The following is a 23,535-nucleotide window of genomic DNA, read 5'->3' on the forward strand; positions in this document are numbered from 1 at the left end:
AAGAAATAAATTCAGGATATTAACTGAAAAGTCAAATACTGAAGCTAAAGCTTAAATACTTTGGCCACATAATAAGAAGATAGAACTCATCGGAAAAGACTGATTTAGGAAAAATTGAAGGCAAAAGATGGGAACAGCAGAGGATGAAATGGATAAATAGTATCATAGAAATACTGAATATGAACCTGGATAGACTTTGATAATGGAGAACAGAAAAGTCTGATGTGTTGTGGTCCATGAAGTCACAAAGAGCTGAACACAATTCAATGTATGAACATTTGTATAGCTCTTTAAAATTTGCAAAGTTTTAAATGCAATCTATTTGATTTTCACAGCAACCCTGTGAGGCTAGTATTATCCCCATTCTACATATTAGGAAACTGAGGCTGAGAGAGGTTGCATTGCTAGTAAATTTGAAGTTGCAATGAAAGGGGCAGTGTCAACTCTTCTCCAGAGTCAAATTTGAACAGTATAATTTCATAGCACTTATTTTAGAGAAAAAAATTTTCATTTCCATATTGGTATCAGTTGCATATACTATTTTCCTGGTTCAATCAATCATTTAATAAGCATTTATCGACTATGATATGTTAAGCACTGAGATGACAAAGATGAAAATGAAATCTCAAAGAATTCAAATTCTCTTGGGGAGACAGTCTACTACATGCAAACACACAAAATAAAAAATAGGAATAAAAAAAGAGGAAAATAATAATTAAAAAGGAGGAATAAAATAGAGGAAATAAAAAAAATAAAAAAGAGGAAATTTGAGGATGAGAAGAGTGGAAGGAGGAATCAAGAAAGCCTTGATGTAGAAGGTCAAATTTGATCCAAATTTTGAAGGGACTAAGAGATTCTAAGAAATAGAGAGGAGAAGAGAGTCCATTCCAGACTTGGGTAACCACTTAAGTATAGAAATAGAAGGTGAAAATGTGAGGAATAGCAAAACAAAACAAACCAAAAAAGCCGATTAGAATATAGAATGTAAGAAGAAAAATAAACCTGAAGAGCATGCCTAGAAAAGTATATTTGGGATCAAGCTGTGAAACTTTAGAGGTCAACCAGAAGTTTAAATAAAAAGAAACTATTAGAATCAGAGAAGTGAAGTAATATAATCAGACTTATGCCTTAGGAATATCATTTTGGCTTTTTGTAGAGAATAGATTGAAGAGGGCAAAGATTTGAGCCCAAGATTCTGCTTTCTCCTGGTTATCGTCCTACCTTATCTGACCATTCCTAAATCTCCTTTGTTCTTTTATTCCACATTATCCAAACTCTGGTATCTCCCAGAGATTCTGTTGTAAGCTGCCTTCTCTTCTCCTTCTATACTAATTCACTTGTTCTCAAGTGCTCCCATGGAAAATTATTTTCTATAAGCGGATAATTCTCAGATTTGTCCACTCCCTATATCTCTTCTAATCTCCAGTCTTATAGCACTACCACCTATTAGATAACTGAAATTCAACACATCCCAAACAGAATTCATTATCTTTTCTCCTAAACTCTACTCTCTTCAGAGTTTCCTTATTGAGGGAAATACCATTTTCCTAGTCATATTTGTCATTTTGGTTTCACCCTTGACTTTTCACTTCTCCCTCCTCCACAACCAATCTCTTGCCATGTCTCGTCATTTCTACTTTGACAATATCTCTCATATTAAATCTCTTTTCCACTCATACAGTCACAACCCTGATGCAAACCCTGATTTCTTCAAGCCTAGACTATTGCTGGTAGCCTCTAGTTGGTCTGCTCACTCTAGTCTAGACTCAAAGTGATTTTCCTAAAGCAGTCCTGACCATGCCATATAAATTCCCGAAGGCTGCCAGGATCAAATATAAAGAATCTGTCCTTTAAAATACTTTTATAACCTGACACTACTTTTCAGTCTGACACCCCTTCACTCAGTCTATAATCCAGGGACAATGACTTTCGTGTTCTTCCTCACAGTAGACATTTTATCTCTCGACTTCATGCCTTTGCAATATCGGTTCCCCATTCCTGGAATGCTCCCCATCCCTCTGCTTCTCTGCTTTACTGATTTCAAGAATCATCTCAAATTCTGCTATATAAGTAACCATTTTTGATACTCCCACCATTGCTAATGCCTTCTCTCAGATTACCTTCTAGTTACACTCTAAATCTTATGTACATAATTACATTTTATCTTCCCCATTAGAATGGAAGCTCCTTGACAACTATGACCATTATTTTTGTCCTTCTTTGTTTGTATCCTTAGCATTTAGCATAATGTCTGGTATGTAGTAAATGCTTAATATATGCTTTCGATTACTATAAAGAGCAATTAATATTCTACGCAATAGTTCAGTCAAGAAGTGATGAAAGTCTGCACTAGGGTGGCAGCTCTGTGAGGTTAGGGATTTGAGAAATGATGTGGAGATAGAAATAATGAAACTTGGCAACTGGGACTGGGTGTGGAGCAGGGTAGAATGAGGAGTTAGGGACAGTGCCAAGATAAGGAATCTCTGTGACTGAAAACAGAACAATGCTCTTAAGAGAAATAGAAAATTTCAAAAGGAGGTTAGATTTGGAGAGAAAGTTAATGAGTCCATCTTCTTTACTATGTATACAAGTCTTCCAGAGGGTTTTATTTTTCACATTTAAAAAATAAATTTCTTATTTTGTTTTTCATACTACCTCACTATCCCCTTTTGCCCCCTAATAACAAGGAATAAAAAAAGGGGAAGGGAAAATAACTCCACAAAACTAGCCAATATATTGAAAAATCTGACTTATGTGCTGTTCCATTTCTACCAAGAAGGAAAATCTCTTCTTTAAGACCAAATTTGGACATTATAATCACCCAGAATTCAATTTCAATTGTTTTGTTATTGTCCTTTCCATTTACATTGTTATAGTCAAAAGCATATTGTTCTCCTGGTTCTCTTTATGCTATGTATCTCTATATTCTTTACAAGTCACAAAAATAACCTATAACATGCATGGGCCGTACTTTTACCATTTCCCCCCACCTTCCCCAAGTGGATGGACTACCTTATTTCCAATTCTTGGTTAAAAAGGATGCTACAATTACTATTTTTAGGTATATGGCATTTTTCCTTCTTAGTGCATAAAGTACTAGAACTGGTCAGAAAGACCAAGTTCATATGTGACTTCGGGCACTAGCAGTGTGGCCCTGAGCAAGTCACTTCATTCCCTTGGCTTCAGTTTCTTCATCTATAAAACGAGGTGGAGAAGGAAAAGACAAAACATTCTAGTATCTTTGCCAAGAAAACCCCAAACAGGATCATGAAGAATTGGACATGAATGAAAAATGACTGAACAAAGATTTCTAAATCAAAAGGTATGGACATTTTAATCTTCTTGCAAGTTTAATTCCTCATTATTTTCCTGAATGACTTGATAGTGGTTTATAGCTCAGCCTATAATGTCTCTCCAACACTATTTTTCTTCGTATTTATTAATTTGCCGGGAAGTGAAACATAAAAGTAGTTTTAATCTAATTTTTTTCATTAATAGTAACTTGGTATATATATATATTTATGTTTGGTACTAATTTAAAATTCTTCTGTTGAGAATGGTTTATTCAGATTCTTTGACCATTTGTCCATTGGCTCTTGGTTTTATATATTTGTGCTGGTCACCTTAAATATTATGTCCTTTATCAGAAAAATATTTAATTTTTTTTCTTATCAAGTTTTCCTTTATAGCTTCACTGAACTGATTTTGTCCATTTAAGACTTTTAAATTTCATGTACTATAATAAAAATGACCTATTATGATTTCTTTTATCCTTTGGTTATGAATTGTCTCTTCATTAAACTAAAAAAATGTATTCACCCATGTTATTAAGAAATGATGTAATCTGAACTTATTTTTTGTGTAATTACTTTTCAATTTCTCCAGAACAGCTAACACTAAGCAATTCTTGTCATAAGGGCCTTCTCTAAATAGTTTATGTTCTTTGGTTTTGTTTTTTTTAAATAATTGGTGTTTTTTTTATTCTTGTTTATCTAAATCCAATCCACTGATCTATTTTTTAAAAATTTTTTAACCATTATCAGATAATTTTAGAGATTACTGTTTTGTAACTTGATCCTGGCATTATTATTTCTCCTTCACTCTTGCTTTTTCCCCATTATTCTCCTTGGGGTTCTAGACTTTAAGTAATTTTTAAAAATCTTATCTGAGTCTAGAAAGCAACTCTTTGGTTATTTAATTGGTATTAAATTAAATCTAAAAAAAATTTATGTGGTTTTATTGATATAGCCAAAAAATGAAAAATGGATAATCTTACAATTTTTAAATTCATTCTTTATTTTTTAAAAATTTCACAATGGTATTTACACAGCTTCAAGTATACTGGAGGATTGATGCAGATATTTAATGCCATATATATATGCATATATATATATATATATATATTTTTTTTTTTTTAGGGCAATCTAGGTGACACAGTGAATAGATTATCAGCAACTCTGAAGTCAGAAGAACTGAATTCAAATTTGACTTCAGATATTTATTCTGTGTCCCTGAGCAAGTTATATAATTTGTTCATCTGTAAAATGAGGTAAAAAAAATGACAAACCACTCTAATATCTTTGCCAAGAAAACTCCAAATTGGGGTCAGAAAGAGTCAGATGACAGAAATGACTGAATAACAGTGTTTTTAATGGGATTTTTATTTCTATTACTTCATCCTGGATTTGCTATTATTGTAAAGAAAATGGATATTCCCTGGGTTTTTTAAAGTAAATTAATGTATTTGGAAATTAAGGATAATCTTAAATCTCCCTTTTTGTCTGTATGAATATTTTTGTTTTTCATCTTATTGATATTACTAGCTTTCCTAGACCAACGACAAATAATATAGAGGAAAGGTGTTATCTTTGTTTTTATTTATTGTAAAAGCAAATAATGTAAGATTCTGATTAGACCAAAAGTGTTCTTTCATGGAAAATTAATTTCTGATATTTACAAAGCCTGTGTGCCATGCACTCTGCTGACAATTTTACAATTATTATTTTTACAACAAACCTGAGAAGAAGGCACTATTATTATCCTCATTTTAGATAAGGAAACTGAGGCAAGCATAGGTTAAGTGATTTTCCTAGGTTCACAGACTAGTAAAGAGTCTGAGGCTAGATGTGAACTCAGATCTTCCTGATCCAGACCCAGTACTTTATCCACCTAAAAAGTAATGATAATAGACATTAATAATTAGCATATAAATTACTTTCATATAAAGGGTTTCTTCTGCAGTTTATTCCCCCTCTGAGGCAGGCAATCTGGAGTTAAATCTCTTGGCAAGGGTCTCACAGCTAGGACGTTTTAAGTGTCTGAGGTTCTCCTAAATTCAGGGCTGGTGTTCTATCCACTTCACCACCTAGCTACTCCTCTTCTGCAGTTCTTAAGCATGCTTGAAAAGTTTACTGCTGTTATGCATTCTTGGAGTAACTTCAGACTTTCTCCTCACCCCTTTTGGAATTCTGCAGAGAAAAACCTTGGATAATTTATATAACCTCCCTAGTTTCCTGGGGAGAACAGAAAATGAGGAGACACATTGGCCACATATAGGTGGTGGGAAGGGAGATGAATGGGATGCACTATTCATGGGCTGACCAAGACGGGAAAACGTAGACTCCTTAGTATGTTACAATCAAAAGGAAAGAAGTCTCTTTGTATGGAAGACAAGACTGTGGGACCCACAGTGTAAGATAATACAATATTTTTTTTAAAGCTCATAGGTTTGAAAGATCTGTGACAGATCCTTAATACTATCAATCAGGATTCTGGTATAATTTCCCTTTTAACATCCCTACCTTCCAACTCCTCAAAAGCTGGCACCATCTTCTAGAAGGAGAGCAGAGGAGTGTTGGAAAGCAGTGAGAAAACAGCAGACATTTTGGAGTTCTGTTGATAGCAGATTGGTAGTATGATAAGAAAGATGCGGGCAAAAGAACAAGCCAGGGAGCTGGAATGTTGAAGTTATCTATAGGACTTAGAGGATCACAGAGGTCATCTGGTTCAACTTCTGCATTTTAAACAGAAGGAAATGAAGGTCCAGAAAGCTTAAATAATTTGCCCAATTTGTCACTACAAGTAGTAACAAATGATGTGAATCCCAGTCATCTGATGCTAAACCCTGTGGTCTTTCTGCTGTGCCATCTCACAATCACTCAGCAAAGGCTGATGAAAGAGAAAATATTAGAGCCCAGTGAAAGACCTGGCTAAGAGTTCCAAAGGTCATTCACTTTGCTGTGGGTATCCAACCAGGAGAGTATTTTAAGTCAAAATGACTGCCAACAAAGTCCAGGGAAGAAAGTGGCTTCCCCATTAGAAATGGTTTCTTGACTTTTTTTGGACTTAGATATCAACCCTTTTTCCTTGCAGTGGGTCCTACTCAGGGTAGTACTATAAGTCACTTGAACTGCAAAGATCCCTAGGGAGAAGTGTCAACTTAATGGAAATGAAAGAGATAATCTCAACTCTGGACTCAGGTGAGTCGTTTGTCTTTTACTATGAAAATAAATCTATTCTACATCTGGTGTGTAATGCTTTCAAAGACACCTATTGGAATGTCAAAACTGCCATCCCTGGGCTCTACCTAGCGGAGAGTAAATGAGTCAGAGAAAGTAGCCCTCAAATTAAACCTGGGCTTTTTAGCTTTTTAGATCACAGGATCACAAAAATGGAAGAGACCTTAAAGGTCAAATAGTCAACCCACCCCAAGCCACCCTTTTACACCCTAAATTGAAGTACAGAGGATTAAGTGGTTTTCCCAAAGTTTTATAGGAATGAAGTACATGAGCTAGAAGTTGAGTTCAAGTCATCAAGCTCCATGCTCAGCACTCTTTTTATTACACCATTATTCCCAGGACAGAATCTTTGACAGAAGAGTCACATAAACATTCTTCTTAGAATGTTGGTTACATTATTAGAAATCCAAAATTAAGCCCAAACTCTATCTGGAGAAAAATGGAAAGAGTATTGACTGGGAGTCAAGAGATGTGGGGTAGTTCTGTCCTTACTTTTAGAACTATGTGATTCTGAGTAGTCACAAGCTCTCTGGGGTCATCAAGATCAGTTTTGTTGTTTCAGTCGGTAAAGTTTGAGGGTTGGATTAGATAACATCTAAGGCCCTTTCCAACTTGAACCTGTATTTTATTCTATAATCCATTCTTATTTCTAGAATAGTTTTCAAATTAATTGTTACATTTGAACCTACTTGTCTTTTAGCACAGAGAAACCATAGTTTAGAAGACCATCTTGGGTACTTTGGTTATTAGCCACAACTGTAAAAATTTTTATTTCTTCGAGTGGCTAATGGAAAAAGATGTAATGATAGAATGATACTTCAATATTGGCAACAAGAACATTGCTGATTCTAATAGGAAGGATATGGGCTAAGACAGAAGACTTGATTCAAACACTAAGCTCAGCTACTCTATCACTTAATCCTCAGGTTTTATTACCTACTAACTCAAAGGCCTCAACTGGATGCTCTCTAGTTACTTGCATCTTCATCATTCTCTTACTCAACCATACCTGGCTGGGTCATGATGGAAAAACTAGGGTGTCTATGAACTTCTCCCCACAGCCAAACCTCTTCAAAAGGGCCAGATTCTCCATCTGCTGAAGGCATAAAATACTAATTAGTTTCATGACGAACAAAGAGGTTCTTTGTAGTTTTGTTGTCTACTGTTCTGTAAGGATTTTTTACCTGGATAACCTTGTGAGATAGTTACAAAGTCCACTTTTTCATGCTATAACTTATACCCAAACAAGATCACAAATTCTGAAGACTTTAAATCTGACTCATTTGTACAAGAGTTTGTCCAGAGAAATCATGACTAAACTCTTGGCTGATAACATACAAAAAAAATTAATTTGATTGTTGTCCACTTCTTTATCTTTCCTCTTAAAATATGGTAGTGGCAGAAGGTTCTTCTATATTACATACATTGAGAAAAATTCTAAGAAATTATCTACTGCTGCTATCTGAAAATGTTAGAATGCTGGACTAGAAATTAGGAGTTTTAGCTTGGCTCTGACTCTAAGTAACTATGTAACCTTGAGCAGTCACTATCTTCGTGACTTTTCTAAGTCTGTAAAACTGGAATGATCTAAAAACTTCTGAGATTAATTTCAAAGAAAGAATCAAAGAAATTTGATTCAAAGGAATCAAATGACATGAAGGTCTACTTATAATATAAAAATAAAAGGCAAACCTTCAGATTTGGTGGTTTTTATCATTCTTCATTGTTGTCTTCAGTGGGGATTTATTTTATTTTTAAGACTGAAATGTTCCAGGAGATATCTACAATTCTAACTCAGGGGCTGGGAAAAATTATAGGAGGAAGCAAAGATAAGCAACATGTTCTGAACTTGCCTCTCGCATGTGGCAAGTAACACATCTCCTCCAAAGGCAAACTTAATTTTGTTTCTTTTCTGTGTTCCATAAAGGGTAAACTATTCCAGTATAAATATTTCTGAATTATGAAGCTTTGATCCTTTAAGAGTTGCTGATGTCAACCATAGAGGGAATGGATTGAGTCGAATTCAGGGAAATTTTTTTAGGAACATTCTAATGATTGTAAGCATAAGTTGAACTAAAAAATTAATTCTAATTCTTTCATCAGCACAGAACTGTCATATAGTCTTAATTAGTTCCTTTGTTTCTCAGTTTTCTCATCTATAAAATGGAGACGGTTAGATATAGGGGATATTTATAAAGATGAATGGATAGCTGAAAATCCTTTTGAAAGCATAATTCATTTTATAGAATGCTAAGTAGAATTCTTTCCCCCTACACTCAATGACCTTGTGTTATCTTAGAAGCAGAGTTCAACTTGTTAAAATTATTGTGTCAAAAGTTATTCATTTCCATATTGGATACAGACATTTAAAAGCCATTAGACAGACAATTTCCTAGAAAATCCCCAGTCTAATTATGCCACAATCAAATGCATACTAACAGAGTTATGAATCTGAACTGTAGTTGAGATTAAAATATTTCTTAGATATTATGTTATAGATTCTCTTTGCATGCAAATCCATATTTGTGTAGCGTGGCAAATATATATAACTTTCAGTTTATTTCCCACATGAGGAAAATGAGAAAAGAGATCCCTGAAAAGTTGATTTTGGATGATCATTGTAACCAGGATCCCTCTTCCGATGACTGCATAATAATGGGCCTCAAAAGAACAATCAGGGATTATTCAAGTCAATTTCATTGTCATGCTTCGGCTAAAAACAAAAACAAAAATAAAAATCTACCACCTCCAGGAAAGGCTATGTGCCTCCCAAAATCATGAGATTTAATTTCAGTTCAAAAAACATGCCAGATTTTTTTGTATCAGTTTTCATTTATTTTTTATGAAATATTAAGAAAATGAAGTTTGCTGCTTAAAAATGTTTTCTATTGGTAATACCGTATCGGCACCTGAAACAGAAGGATTTATCTAAACCCTTGAGTAGCAAATCGTATCTAGTTTGTTTAGCTTTTCAGATTGGTCCCAGAAAATCCTTTTTATGTGCCAAAATATTTATCTCTTGGGGTAGGAAACACCATTAGCATGAAAAGCTTTGATAATGCTAAATTTTACTTCAAGCAGGCAGTTACAACTACCATCAGAGTGCCCTTTACTCTCTAAAACAGTTATAAGCTTTCTATTTAGCAAGAACAGCTCATCCCACTGTTAAAACTCATACTAAATGATATTTCCTGTTGATGGATTTTTTTTTTTTTGGATTTTTTTTTTTTTGGATTCATTTAACTTAAATGATTATATTCCTCAAATGAAAATAATTTGGAAGACTAATGCTATATTTTCCTACGGTTATGATGATAAGTTAAAAGTTTTATGTAAACAATAGCATATTTCAGGGTGTGGAGTGCAGAAATGGGAGTCAGACCTGTGATTGCATTAATGTTGGAAACTCCCAATGAGGTAATTCCCTCCACCAATGCAAATCAATAATTTCTCTATGACTTAAGAGTGTTAAAAGTTGTCTGGGACACTGAAAGATTAAGTAATTTGTCCAGCGTCACAAAGTCATCATGTGACTAGGAGGCAAGTTGTCTATCTAGTAGTACAACACATATTGTTATTAATGAGGAAAAAAGTGAAATGGGTCAGAGTTCTAATTATGTGATTTTTTTTGATGAATTATAAATTAAAAACCATTATATATACAATGGAAAATAACAAACTAAAATTAATAAATCACTATTCAATTAGAAGAGATCAACTCTTAAAAGAGACCAAAATATGACATTTGATCCTAGGAAGAAAAGCTCATAGACACAGAATAAGATATACTTATTACTTTTAGCATGTTAAAAACAATGACACAAAAAAGTACGCAGTTAAAAACTGTTATAGGTGACATAAGAAAATAGTGTGTATATATTTCATACATATATATATATAAAATCTACATTATTTACCATTGTTGATATGTGTGTATGTATGTATACACATATACACACATACATATATATGTATATGTATATTATTATAATAAATATAATAATATACACATACACAAACACACACACACACATATATATTTGGGGGAGGCAGCATAGGTGCTAACTAGAATAAATTTTACATTATACTTTATTATAAATCACAGAATCCAGGTTTAAATTTTAAGGTTAACATCCTTGGCTACATTATATACATATATTCCAAGCAGCTATTACCAATCTAAGTCAATAGCCCAGTGACACTAATAATCATAATTTCTTTGTGATTCAGTGTAGTGTTTAGCTATTAATATACCATGTTCTATCATTTAAAATATTATCAAGTTCATTAAAATTACACCAGATACATTATATACATAAACATTCACTAGCTAACTAAATAAATGTTACTTCCATTTTCAAAGGCATTATATTTCTGTACCTTAAAACTTTAAAGAATCAGCCTGCAGCAATAATAGCCTGCAATGCCTATTCTTTGATTCAGTAAAATTTTCTATTACTCAAATATTATGAAAAGTAATTCTAATACCAAACGGTTCAATTACATATAAACAACATGTGTATTTTCTTGAATTGCTCAAGAATTGACCATATATGTATATTGTAATGTAGCTTGTCTAAAGAAATGTCCTCTAAAGACCAATTTAAAAGTATATAATTTGACTTGAAATTTTTTCCCAAAGTGGAAAAAAAGCAAAGGAATATTTTAAAAAAGCATGAAAATCACATTAATTTTTTTTTAAAAAGACTAGTCATTTTAGATTCCTATTGACATGTGGGATAATGTTTACATTCAGTTTAATAATAATTATTAATGGCCTGACAATAGCACAACCATGGCTCCATTGCTATAACTTTTTACATAGGTTGGTTATGTTTTAGCATATCTTTTGTATATAGCCAGGACCATTTTGCTCTGGGCCTTAGAAGGATCAAATTAGAATAAAACAATGGTTTTATTTTAATTTATTTTGTTGTTAAAAGTGACCTCATCATATGCGGTCTATGTGGCACATATCTCTGTGATCTACCTTGCTTTTAAGCACCACTCAGGAGTCAGTTTAGAAAGCTGTACTTCTTTTTCTTCCAATTTCTTTGTTTAACTGTTTTTCAGATAGAATGATAGATGACAAAAACCAAAAGAGGGAAAAAAAATTAGTATTCTGGGAGAATTTTAGTTTTAGTTTAGGACTAAGAGAAATGGGTTAAAAAGCAAAATCCAAGAAAGTCTTTGCTTAAAAGACAAGTTAGAGAAGTAAGCATACAATTTAATATCAGTTATTGATAATTGCTTTTCAATTTTCTGAACACACCTGAATGTGTATGCATATATCTACAGCTATCTATTTAAAGATGATACGTACACTACATATAGTCAGAAAAATACCCATTCTACATGTTTTTTTCAGTGCTGTTTTTTTTTTTTAAATAAAGCTGGCACATGGAATTCTCTATTCTGAAAGATAAAAAGATTATGCAAATGAAAAGTGTAAAGTACTAATGAATTAATATTGTGCGTACATGTTTCCATACTATTGCTATGTTTATATATGCTATTATTTTAAAAATTCAATAATAACACAACTTAAAATGCTCAACTTCAGTAGCATCTATCTGGGGTCCCAAATGTTTTGATATATTATTATTATTATCGACATACATAGAATTGCACAAGTTGTCCATAACCATATAAAATACTGCTTTGGCAATTACAAACATAGCAATGTAGATCTTAAATGGTTTCTATTCTCTCCTGTTAAGTAAACATAAGTAGATTCTCATAGCAACACTGATTCATGTATAGAAAGTCCATCACGGTTTCTGTAGTGTGGTGGAGGTGGTGCACTTGAATATTGATACCGGGGTGAACCAACATCTTCCAAAGATGGTGAAGTTCTATACCGTATTGGACTATCTATTGAAACAGCTGGAAGGTTGTATTCCTGAATAGCTACATGCTGAAAAACAGTATGCTTTGGTAAGTTGCTGAAGTGACTTCTGTTAGCATCTCGGCTCCATGACTGTCCATATGCCTCCGGCCTGTATGTGTAAGTAACTTCTGGCCATTTTCTGTTATCTGGCAAATAATCCACTGGAGGAATTATGAAGTCACCACCCCTAGGAGACCTTGAATTGCCTGAATATGATCCTGCAGCACTGACATCAACAGGTAGGACTTCTATTCGATTAGATGGTAGCACAAGAGGGGTAGGGCGGCTATAAGATTTCTCTGGAGAAAAGTCTAAGGAATGATTGGAGCCATAAGGTCTTCTAGAAGGGCTGATCTGAGTCCCATGGTTAGCATGCAGAGGTATGGAATTAGTGTTAACAGTACAGGCATGTTTGGGAGAACTTCCATGGTAAACAGGGGGATGGCTATAGGATGGTGGTGGCATTTTCATATGACTTATGCCATCCACCTGGGATGAATATCTTGGGGAATTTGGTGGCTGCGCATTCAAGGTAAAATTATTTGATATTTTTGATGGACTAGAACCTCTCTCAGAATACTTCCTGGGACTACTTGGATAAATGACTTTATTTGGACTTTGAGAGTGAGCTCTTTCTAATACTTCCTCAACAGAAGTCCCATTTTCACTCTCAGTTCCTGGAACATTGTCATACTGGGAGGCATTGGACCCACGCTTACCTTCATCATCATCTAAAATCTTTACCTTCTGCCTTACATTGAATGCCTGTGTTTCACCAGGACTTGGGGGTGTGCCGACAAGTGTGTGATTTGTTGTTCTACTTAAGCCTTCAGTTGAATATTTTGCTGTTTTTTCAATGGTTGACATTTCTGAAGGTTTATTCCACTTTGGTACAAAATCCCTCCGGATATTTGAAGTAGCATTAGAATTTTGGTTAGCTGTTGCATTATTATATTGCTTGGAATTGTCTTGTATATTTAACGGTTGTTTTCTTCGAGTCTCTCCTTCACTCCTAATCTTTCCACTATTTTTTTCTTTTGAATCAACTTTCTTTATAGAAGGAATCTTTTCTCCTGCATTGACTGTACTCTGATGATGGGGCGACACTTCTTGTCTTTTGGGAGTCGTACTATCTGTTTTTTTGGATGGTTGGCAGTTTGCTAAACCAACATTTTTCTGTCCATTGCTTAGCTGATTAACAACAAACTGAGGTTCAGGTGGAAGTTGCCCCAAAGGTTTCTTTGGATATTCATCCTCTTTGCCTAAAAGAATAAAACCAGAAACAAAATTAGGTAATGTGCAATCGATACTATATGAATTATACAATTCAATAAAAAGTTATGTAACATAAGAATCTTTCTCTTCTGCTGATAAAAAATACTAAGCTTTTTCTTGGCAACACAAACCAATCAGCTTATTTCCTTTCCTAAAATAAATATTCCAAGTCATCTATCCAATTCATCTTCATAATATTTCTAACACTTGAACCAACTTCGCAATTTAGACAGTTGTGAAATCTTGGAGAAAACTATTCCCCTTCTCAGTTCCAAGCTAAGATGGCCAAATTGAGGAAGCAAATGACAACTTAGAAAGACTTCAAAGTTATTTCAATTTGAATAGCTGGTTGTCACAGTAGAGAGAAATGTTAGGTATCATTTCTATATTTGATGATGGGTTCCTGCTAGCTACTAAAAGCAGGTATCTTTTGATAGGGAACCTTTGGTTACTGAAAGGGGAATTTTAGTTAAATGTAAACTGCCATATATTCAAGGGAAGATTTGTAGGTATGACTTAAAATAGTTACAAAACCTAAATTGTCTTACAAATTCCACAACTTTCTGCCCATATCTGGTGCCTTAATATCAACTTTAAATATCTTCCAAATGAAAAAATTCATGCACAACAAAAACTATGAAATCAATATGCAAATGCTTAAAGTATAAGTAAACTTAATGTTTAAATTATTACATGTTTACAACCTATAAAGCACCATAGTTCTAAAAAATGACTTAATATCCTTCAGTTGAAAGATTGACCTTGTTTCTATACATAGAAGATAATTAAGTTCAAATTTATGACAATTAGCATATCATATGTGAAAAGAAAGTACAAAACAGAAGTTATTGATCTCAATAAACGTAAAATCAAGTAGAACACATAAAACTAAACTTCAGGCTAATGTATGATAAATACCACAGAAATAGTACAAAGTTCCCTAGGAATTCAGAAAAGGGATAAATAAGTTCCGGTATGTAAGGGAAAGGTGGTATCTAAATTCAGCCTTCTTAGACAAATAATGAAGTGGCTCAAAAAAGTGTTAACCTAATGCTCAATAATTCATCTTGATGGAAGTAATGAAAAATCTTAAACAAAACAATTTTTTAAAAGGTTAAAAAAGAAAACCTGTAATGGATGATTTGGAGGACATGGGGGGTAGATAATCCTCTCGAACAAAATAGGGCCTATTTAAATGACTAATTTCATTTTTTATTCTTTTGTCCCACTAATAAACTGATTAAAAAGTTAAGCAGAGAAAATGTTTCACTTAAGTAATTCCCATGTTTCCATGGGAATTGTGTATTTCACTAGAATTTTCTTATCATCATCTTATCAGCACATAGTGAAACATTCTATGAAGATAAAAAGACATAGTCCTTGCTGTCTGTGATCATTTAAAAATGTTTATACTCTGAATAAAAAAATCAAACATGACAATTGTATTTGGTAGCTGAATTTAAGTGTATATATTACTATTAATTTATGATTTCAAATAATTTTCAAGGAAGTACAGAATGGTATCATAAATTAAACTTTCAGTAAATGTGGTTTTTAAAATTATCTGACATAATAGCCTATATCCAATAAATGTCATCTTGTCATCTGCAAGTACTATCTTAGCTTGAAATGTCTCTTATCTATTAAAAAATCAATAATTACATACTCATTTAAAGATGAATGTTAAGTTTTCTTAAAATATCCAAGATAAATTTATCATCTACATAGAAGCATAAAGTAGTCTCTATGGCATGTAAATGCCAATTAAAAAATGTGGGGGGGAAAAAGAAACTGAAAAAAGAAATATATAAAAAACAGTTTGAGAGTAAGGGAAAATGCATTTACATGTTTCATAAAATTAAAAATAAATTTTAAACAATTTTGCTGAATTAAATTTGTGAGAATTTTTCTATAAATTGTTTTTTGCACATATTTTTTAAACCTCAGAAAAACATCAATAATAACACACATGTTTTAAGGCCAGCAGGTGATAAACCCCCTAGTCTGTTTATTATATAAGTAATTAAAAAATACGGAAAACACAATGGTTCAACAATTTGTGAAAAATTTGTATAAATTTAGCATTTGTAGATACTCCATATATAGGAATGCACAGAATAGTGAGATCACAATGTAGCTCAGGTCAAGATAAAGTAAAAAATGTTTTCATAAATATATTAAGAAATAAAATCAATAAGATTTCCTCTCATCTGAGAAACAGTGATCAGGTCTGTGAGCATTTCCCAACTATCACTCCTTCCTCCATTCTCCAAACATTCTCACTGCTCTCCAACAGTTGTTTTTTTTGTTTTTAATTTTCCTAAGGAATGAGAGAAAGGAAAAGAAAGCCTTTTGGAATTTCTTCTAGAACTCCATTGCTCAACTGTCCTACTGTTTAGGGATATTCTAATTTACGTGATTGGTCGGATCTATACAATTCTCAAAGTGTTAGCTAATTTTCAGAGTATATGGGGAAATGGTGTTACCATTAAAAAACAAAAGCAAGAACATAAGAATAGTTAGATATTGTTTAGCTGACTTGGTATAATAGTGATGGAAGTGGATTAGCCATTGATTTTTTCATTCTGAGTTTTGTGAGTAGTTCTCCAATACCACATAGCAACTATTTGGCTGCTTGTAGTGACCTACCAGTTCTATAGTCCTTGTAAAAAAAAGATATAAAAAAAACTCTCATTTCTGGGGGCAGCTAGGTGGCACAGTAGATAGAACACCATCCTTGAAGTCAGGAAGATCCGAGTTCAAATCTGGCCTCAGACACAACACTTCCTGGCTGGGCAAGTCACTTAACCCCAATTGCCTCAGCAAAAAAAAAAAAATTAAATAAATAAATAAATTCTCATATCTGGATCCTACCAAGGATTCTTACTGACATACAGCTCTTGTCCAAGAACCATCTGTGTACAAATAGAGCCATTACTAAAAAGATGAGGATTTTTATTTATTTATTTTAAAACCACAATCACTTATGAAAAACTAATTACTATGCTGGCAAGGCACAGATTTGTGTTAGTGAAAATTACATCCACACAAATAAAATTATGGAGGACTTCTAAAGTACTTAAGTAAAAAGTTATTATTTCTCAATCTTATATCTCTTTCCTGATTATTCTCTAATCAAACAATGCATTGATGCAACATGGCAATAAAGCAGAATTAAGGTGGGGAAAATACATTTATTTAGAGCCATCATAAAATAGAAATCAAGAGACTGCAGTTACAGAAATGCAGATTTAGGTTCAATGGTTAAAAAAGATCTAAGTCCCCAAATTTCCTAACAAAACTATCAAGAATTAAAATAGGTTCTTTCTGCAGATATTGGTATCCCACTCCTTCCTAGAAATCTTCAAAAGGCTGGTTGACCATTTGTATGTTGTAAAGGGAATTGCTATTGAGTTGCTCTAGATAGCTTCTGAAATGCCTTGTAACTCTTAACATTCTGTGACTGCAGTATAAAAAATTGAAATAGCCAAAAGACTGAGTTATCTGTAGTTATCTGTTCCCCTGTGAATGTATTCACTGGTTGAGGACTCTCCATAGAGGAAAAAAAAAAAAAAAGTATTTAAAAGGTTAAGTAGTTCATTTTAAGAAGGAAATTAGCACTTACAACTAGGATCTCTTTCCTTAAAACAACTTTTGCTGACTGAATTTGCTGACTGAATAATTTAATTATTGGAATGATCTGTTTGTACAGACCCACTGCATTTTCAATATCAGCATTGAAATGAAACCAACTACAGCAATTAGAAATTATTTTACAAACATTGACAGGAGGATCTTAGGGTACAAATGTTTTCAACAGGTGAAGATACAAAACAATAAAATTTTTTACTTCAGAAAAAAAAAGTTTAAAAGTTTTTCAATATAGCCTCAAAATGAGTTTTATACAAATTAAAATATTAACAAAAGAACCAAGTTTTCTATATTTCATATGTCAATTTAATGCTGATAGATCAGTACAAGAACTAGATGCCTGCTGTTCCTGTTTTAATTTTTATTTACATCATTCAAACCAAAACATTTTCATTATAATAATTTTACAAATAGCAAAACTGAAAGGTACACAGAAATATAATAAATACAAATGTAAGTGTGTGTATTAACAGAAAACATACACACACACACACACATATACATACACACACAAGTGGAATAACATTACTGTATATTCACTGAATAAAAAATGTCAACTTCTTAAGGCCAGAACTGGAATAACATTATTGTATATGCACTGAATAAAAAATGTCAAATTCTTAAGGCCAGAACTTGGAATTTTCAATTTGTTTTCAGTGGAGTCTATTTTGGGACGATCAGGTAAAACCATGTTCTATGCTCATTCCCAAGTACCCAAGCTGTTGCTTCTTTTTATCCATGTCACACAACTGACCAGTTAGAGAACATGCTTCCAGTTATTCTAAATAAGTTAAAACAAACTGAAATGACAAGGCATAGAGGGTGGAGATGAAATCTGTGCTACTATCTAACTGTAAAATCAGAGCAGCAACCTATTTTCAGAAAATTTCAACTTATTCCTGATTATAACAATGAAGTATTTGAAAAGATTTTTATCTTCTTAGAATTTAAAAAATTTGACATCTGGAAATCACCTTAATAGCTGTGGAAATAATAGGATAAATAACTCCAATTTAACATACTTAAAATTTCAAAACCATTTCCTCCCTCACAAAAGCAATGAAATATAATTATTAAAGCAAGGAAAAGCACATGATTTTCTCCAATGTTAAACATTTCCAATAGGTTTACCAAAGCTTGAAGTGAAGAATGCTTAAAAAAAAAAAAAAAAAAAAACTTAAGATATAGAAAACCATAATCTATCATGGAACCTATCATGGAAGCATTCTATCATAGTGCTTTGAACAAAGTAGGTACTCAAGAAACATTTAAATGAATGAATGTTCAAACTATTAGAATATTATTAGTTTCTTGAGAAATTTTTATCTATTTTATTGCAGTTGCTACAATACCATGTATAGATTTAAAGGCATTATTAGATACAGTTGGCACACCTCACTTTTCTGGAACTAGCAAGAAAACAAATTGTTATACCACAAATGAGTTTTCCAGACATTGAAGTTTACACCCTTTAAATATTAAAGGTTTCTTTTTTAAAAATAATTTTTATTCTGGGATGAAGATCGTTACCAAATTAATCAAGTAAACATTTTAAAATTTAACCAATGTTGACGACAGGTTCACTACTAAGAACAATTATTATACTGTAATGTCATCAGGGTCTTAAAGCATGTAGGGATGATTTATTTTTTATGTTTCAATGGGCTTTATTATTATCTCTATGCATATAACTCCAGGTCTATAAATTTAGTCTCCTGTCTAAAATTCAGTTCCATATTACTTACTGCCAATGAACATTTCAAATTGTATGGCACAGGGACATTTTAAACTCAACCTTTTTAAAACTGAATCTATTTTCTTTTTCTTAATCCCATCCCTCCCCTAAACTTTACTATTTCTGTTGAAAACACAGTCATCCTTCTATTTTCCCAAAATCATAACCTTGGCATTTTCCTTGATTTTTCACTGTCACACTACATATCCAACTGGTTGCCAAACCTTGACATTTCAGCTTTACACTCCTCACTCTGCAAAATCCAAAGGAAATTTTCCTATCTTAAATTTAATTCTTAAAAGTTTTATGCAACTATGAAGGACTTTATGAAGGAAAATGTTATCCACCACTGATATATGTTCCACATGTATATCTATATCAAATGTTGGCCTTGTGTAATGTGGGACTGAGAGAGAAACAATGTGGAACCCAAAATGTAACCGTGGCTCTGCGTGTGTGTGTGTGTGTGTATACACATTAAAAAATCATGACTGTAGCTTTTGATGTTAAAGGTCCCTATGAAAATGAAAATGTGATAGAACATATTAAGCCAATAAAAGTTTTAACACAGAATTTGTCAGATGAGTTTCTAGTACCTACAAAGGACAAAAGGAAAAGTTTTATAGCTAGATTTTAGAGAAGGAACACAGAAACTCAAAGTATTACAAAACTAAAGAAGGTGAAAGAAGGTAGAAAGAATAGTATGAACAAGAAAGTAGAACAAAAGGGGAACTATCAATCTTTAAGAAAAATATATATAAATATAGATGATTATAAATACCCATATTTATATATGTGGATTGTGTGGGTGTGTGAGAGAGAGAGAGAGAGAGAGACCGAGAGGGAGGGAGGGAGAGAGGGAGGGAGAGAGAGAGACAGAGACAGAGAGAGAGAGAGAGAGAGAGAGAGAGAGAGAGAGAGAGAGAGAGAGAGAGAGAGAAACTATAGCCAGTTTGAGGAAGGGGAGAAAAGAAAAGGGAAAAAAATAATAAAGTAAAAAAGTGCACAACAGAGAACAAAAGAAAACCTATAAGGAAGCAAAGAAAAGAGACAGGTCTGAATACAATGTATAGTATTTATTATATACGCTTTCTTGAAATGGAAATTTATTGTTTCATATTCTGAATCCTCTCATGTTCTGTTATGCACATGATAATTTTTTTTCTCTTTTGTATTTAAGTCTTGAATAAATAAATATTTATACATAAAATATATTTAAAGAAAAAGAACACTACAATCTGGCATTTAAAATCTTCCATAATCTGGTTTCTCACTATTTTTCCAGAACTATTTCATAGTATTCCTCCTTCACACACTCTTCATTCCAGACAAACAAGACTACTCCTGATCCCTGAAATTGACATTTCATCTCCTTTTCTTCTATCTTTCTACAAGGCTCTACTTTTTGAAACCTCCTATGCAAATCCTTTCTTTGACCCTCCCTCTGAGTTATTTCTCTTCCTCAAGAAATTACTATTGTATATTTCTCTGTCTACATATCATATCACCATAGTTACAGGAGTTCTTACCTAGGGTCCAAGAACTCGAGAAGAAATTTCAGGGAATTTATGAATTTGGATGGGAAAGAAATAATTTTAATTCAATATAATTAGTTTCCTTTGCCATTCTATGCATAAAAGATTTTAAAAGATTAGCCTGAGAAGAGACACCTAGGTTTCATCAGACTGGCAAAAGGGTCTAAGACACAAAAGAAATTTAAGATTTCCTAGTATGTCTATACAGATTTTTATTAATGAGACCACCGACCATAACCTAACATGAATTGAAGGTCTCTTTCAACTCTTAAAAAAACCTGATTCACATGTCAAAGGTAATCACAAAATAGAGAAAATTCCCAGACCCACCAGTGAAATATAAAAGTATGCATTTTATTCAAGGCATAGATTATTTTGAAGTAACTAACTAAAACAAACAAACAAGACAAAATTGAAAAATACTTAAAGATGTGGATAATTTAAAGTAGAGAAATATAAATGGCAAAGATACATTCTCATATTCTTAAGTGTATTTTTCTAACATGAAGAAAAGTAGATAGAGTTTTCTCTTGGTTTCAATGTTACTTGAGTCAACATTTCTCCAGGGAGATGAATTGTCCATATATCTTCTTATTATTTCAACAACAACAACAAAAACCACTAAATGTTTAACATGTTCTATTGGCCCAATGGGCAAGAAAGAAAATGGATCACTAAAAAATGGTTGGTTGTCATATAAAAAAATGAAGTGATAATTAGAAAAGCAGCATCAGTTCATCATGAATAGGTCATTCAAGACTAAGTTCATTTCTTTTTGGACAAAATTATTAAGCTAAAAGATGAAGATAATGCTGTGGATAGAATTTGCCATATTTTTGAGAAAAGTGTCTTAAATTATTTTTGTGGAAGAAATGGAAAAATATGGATCAGCTAACACAATCAGATGGATTCATATTCAAAAGTTAGTCAATAATAGTTCAATGTCAAAGTGGCAGGAGATATCCAATGGAGGACCCCAGAGTTCTTTTCCTGAACTGGTACTGTTTAACATCAATGGCTTGGATAAAACCATAGATGGCTCATTTAATCTTTAGATAACAGAAATCTGGAAAGAACTGCTAACATACTTGATAACATAGAATTCTAAAAGGCTACTACATTAGGCTGAATCTATTAAGATGAAATATGCTAAGTATAAAGACATATTTCAGTACTAAAAAAAAACTCCATAAATATAACATAGTAGAAACATGGTTAAATAACAGGTGCTCTGAAAAAGATCTTGGGGTTTTAGTGGATAGCTTCATTGAATCATTCTGATTGATGTGGCATTCAAAAACTAATATGATTTTCCACTGTGGAACAGTTTCCAGTAATAGACAGGAAGGTTTTGTACTTTGTATTCCACTATGTTCTGTCCTCAGACCTCATCTGGAATACTGTGCTCAGTTATGGGTATCATGGTTTATTTTTTTCATAATTATAACTTTTTATTGACAGAACCCATGCCTGGGTAATTTTTTACAACATTATCCCTTGCACTCACTTCTGTTCCGATTTTTCCCCTCCCTCCCTTCACTCCCTCCCCCAGATGGCAAGCAGTCCTATACATGTTAAATATGGCCCAGTATATCCTAAATACAATATATGTGTGCAGAATCAAACAGTTCTCTTGTTGCACAGGAAGAATTGAATTCAGAAGGTAAAAATAAACCAGGAAGAAAAACAAAAATGCAAACAGTACATTCATTTCCCACTGTTCTTTCTTTGGGTGTAGCTGCTTCTGTCCATCATTGATAGGTATCATGGTTTAAAAAGGACAGTGACAAAATAAAGTGTTCAGAGGAGAGCAAGTAGGATAGTGACTTGTAAATGTAGGATAGTGACGAGTAAATGACATATGAAAACTGAGTGAATGGATTAAACATATTTAACCTCATGAAATAAAAATTAAACATTTTTTTTGAAGGCATTATAACTGTCTTCAAATATATGAGGGAGTAAAACATGATGGAAGAATCAGTCATGTTTAGATTAGTCTTGGAAAGCCCAACCAGGAACGAGGGGTAAAAACTAAAAAGGGATAATTTGGGTTTAATGTTAGGAAAAACTTAATAATCAGGGCTGCCCAGGTGCAGAAATATATACCTTGATAAGTAGCAGATTCTCCTCCTTTCAAAGTCTTTAAATAAAAACTGCATGATTATTTGTAATGTATTATATTATAATAAGAATTTCTTTCATGTATAAGTTGGAATAGATGGCTGCCAAAGTCCTTCTCAACTACTAGAATTCTATGACAAATCTACTTAACAATGAATCCACCATGGCTCCAAATCAAAATCAAACAGTAGGATCTTGTGGCTTTGTTTACAGTCTTGCATTTAGTCTTGCATCAGTCTTACAACTTCTGCATTGGGACCTGGTCTTCTTTTCTAAAGGCTCAAACCTGGAATCTGAAATCACTATATGAATATCAGCATTGTCTAGTCCAGTGGATATCTGAAAATGGAACTCCTCCACAATCCAAATGGTAACTAGTCATTCCTGAATGACCTCAAGTGAGAAAAAAGCCCATTACTTCTCAAGGAGTCATTTCAGTATAGTTTCAATGATTAGGAATTTTTAAATATATTTTTAAGCTGAAATTTGTCTCTTTGTAACTTCTTCCTATTATTCCTAGTCCTCTTCCTGGGGGCCAAGCAAAAGTCTGAAATCTCTTTCATATGATAACGTTCAAATGCTTGGAGGATCATGTCTTGCTTTAAATCTTTTCATCTCCAACTTAAAATATTCCCCAGAATAGATCTTTAATAGCATAAGGCCCTTTACTAGAATGATGGCCTTTCTCTAAATACATTAAAATTCTTCAGGAAAAAATGATGACCAGAACTGAACACATTATTTCTAAATGTAATGCAATTCAAAATATTATAGCATAACCATCACCAACTTATTTATGAACTTATA

General features: G+C 32.9%; 1 protein-coding gene across 7 annotated transcripts in view; it reads right to left on the minus strand.

Annotated features, from left to right (window-relative positions):
• Positions 1–10,589: 10,589 nt before the first annotated feature.
• The window catches only part of USP6NL (USP6 N-terminal like), a 184,573-nt gene continuing 171,627 nt past the window's right edge, over positions 10,590–23,535 (minus strand). For all 7 annotated transcript variants that reach the window (XM_012550875.3, XM_023504702.2, XM_031938568.1 and 4 more), the window contains one exon: positions 10,590–13,670. In XM_012550875.3, the coding sequence (XP_012406329.1) occupies positions 12,256–13,670 (1,415 nt within the window). In that variant the 3' untranslated portion in view covers positions 10,590–12,255. The remainder of the gene's footprint in view (positions 13,671–23,535) is intronic.

The sequence above is a fragment of the Sarcophilus harrisii genome, chromosome 5 (assembly GCF_902635505.1).
Source record: "Sarcophilus harrisii chromosome 5, mSarHar1.11, whole genome shotgun sequence".
NCBI lineage: Eukaryota > Metazoa > Chordata > Mammalia > Dasyuromorphia > Dasyuridae > Sarcophilus > Sarcophilus harrisii.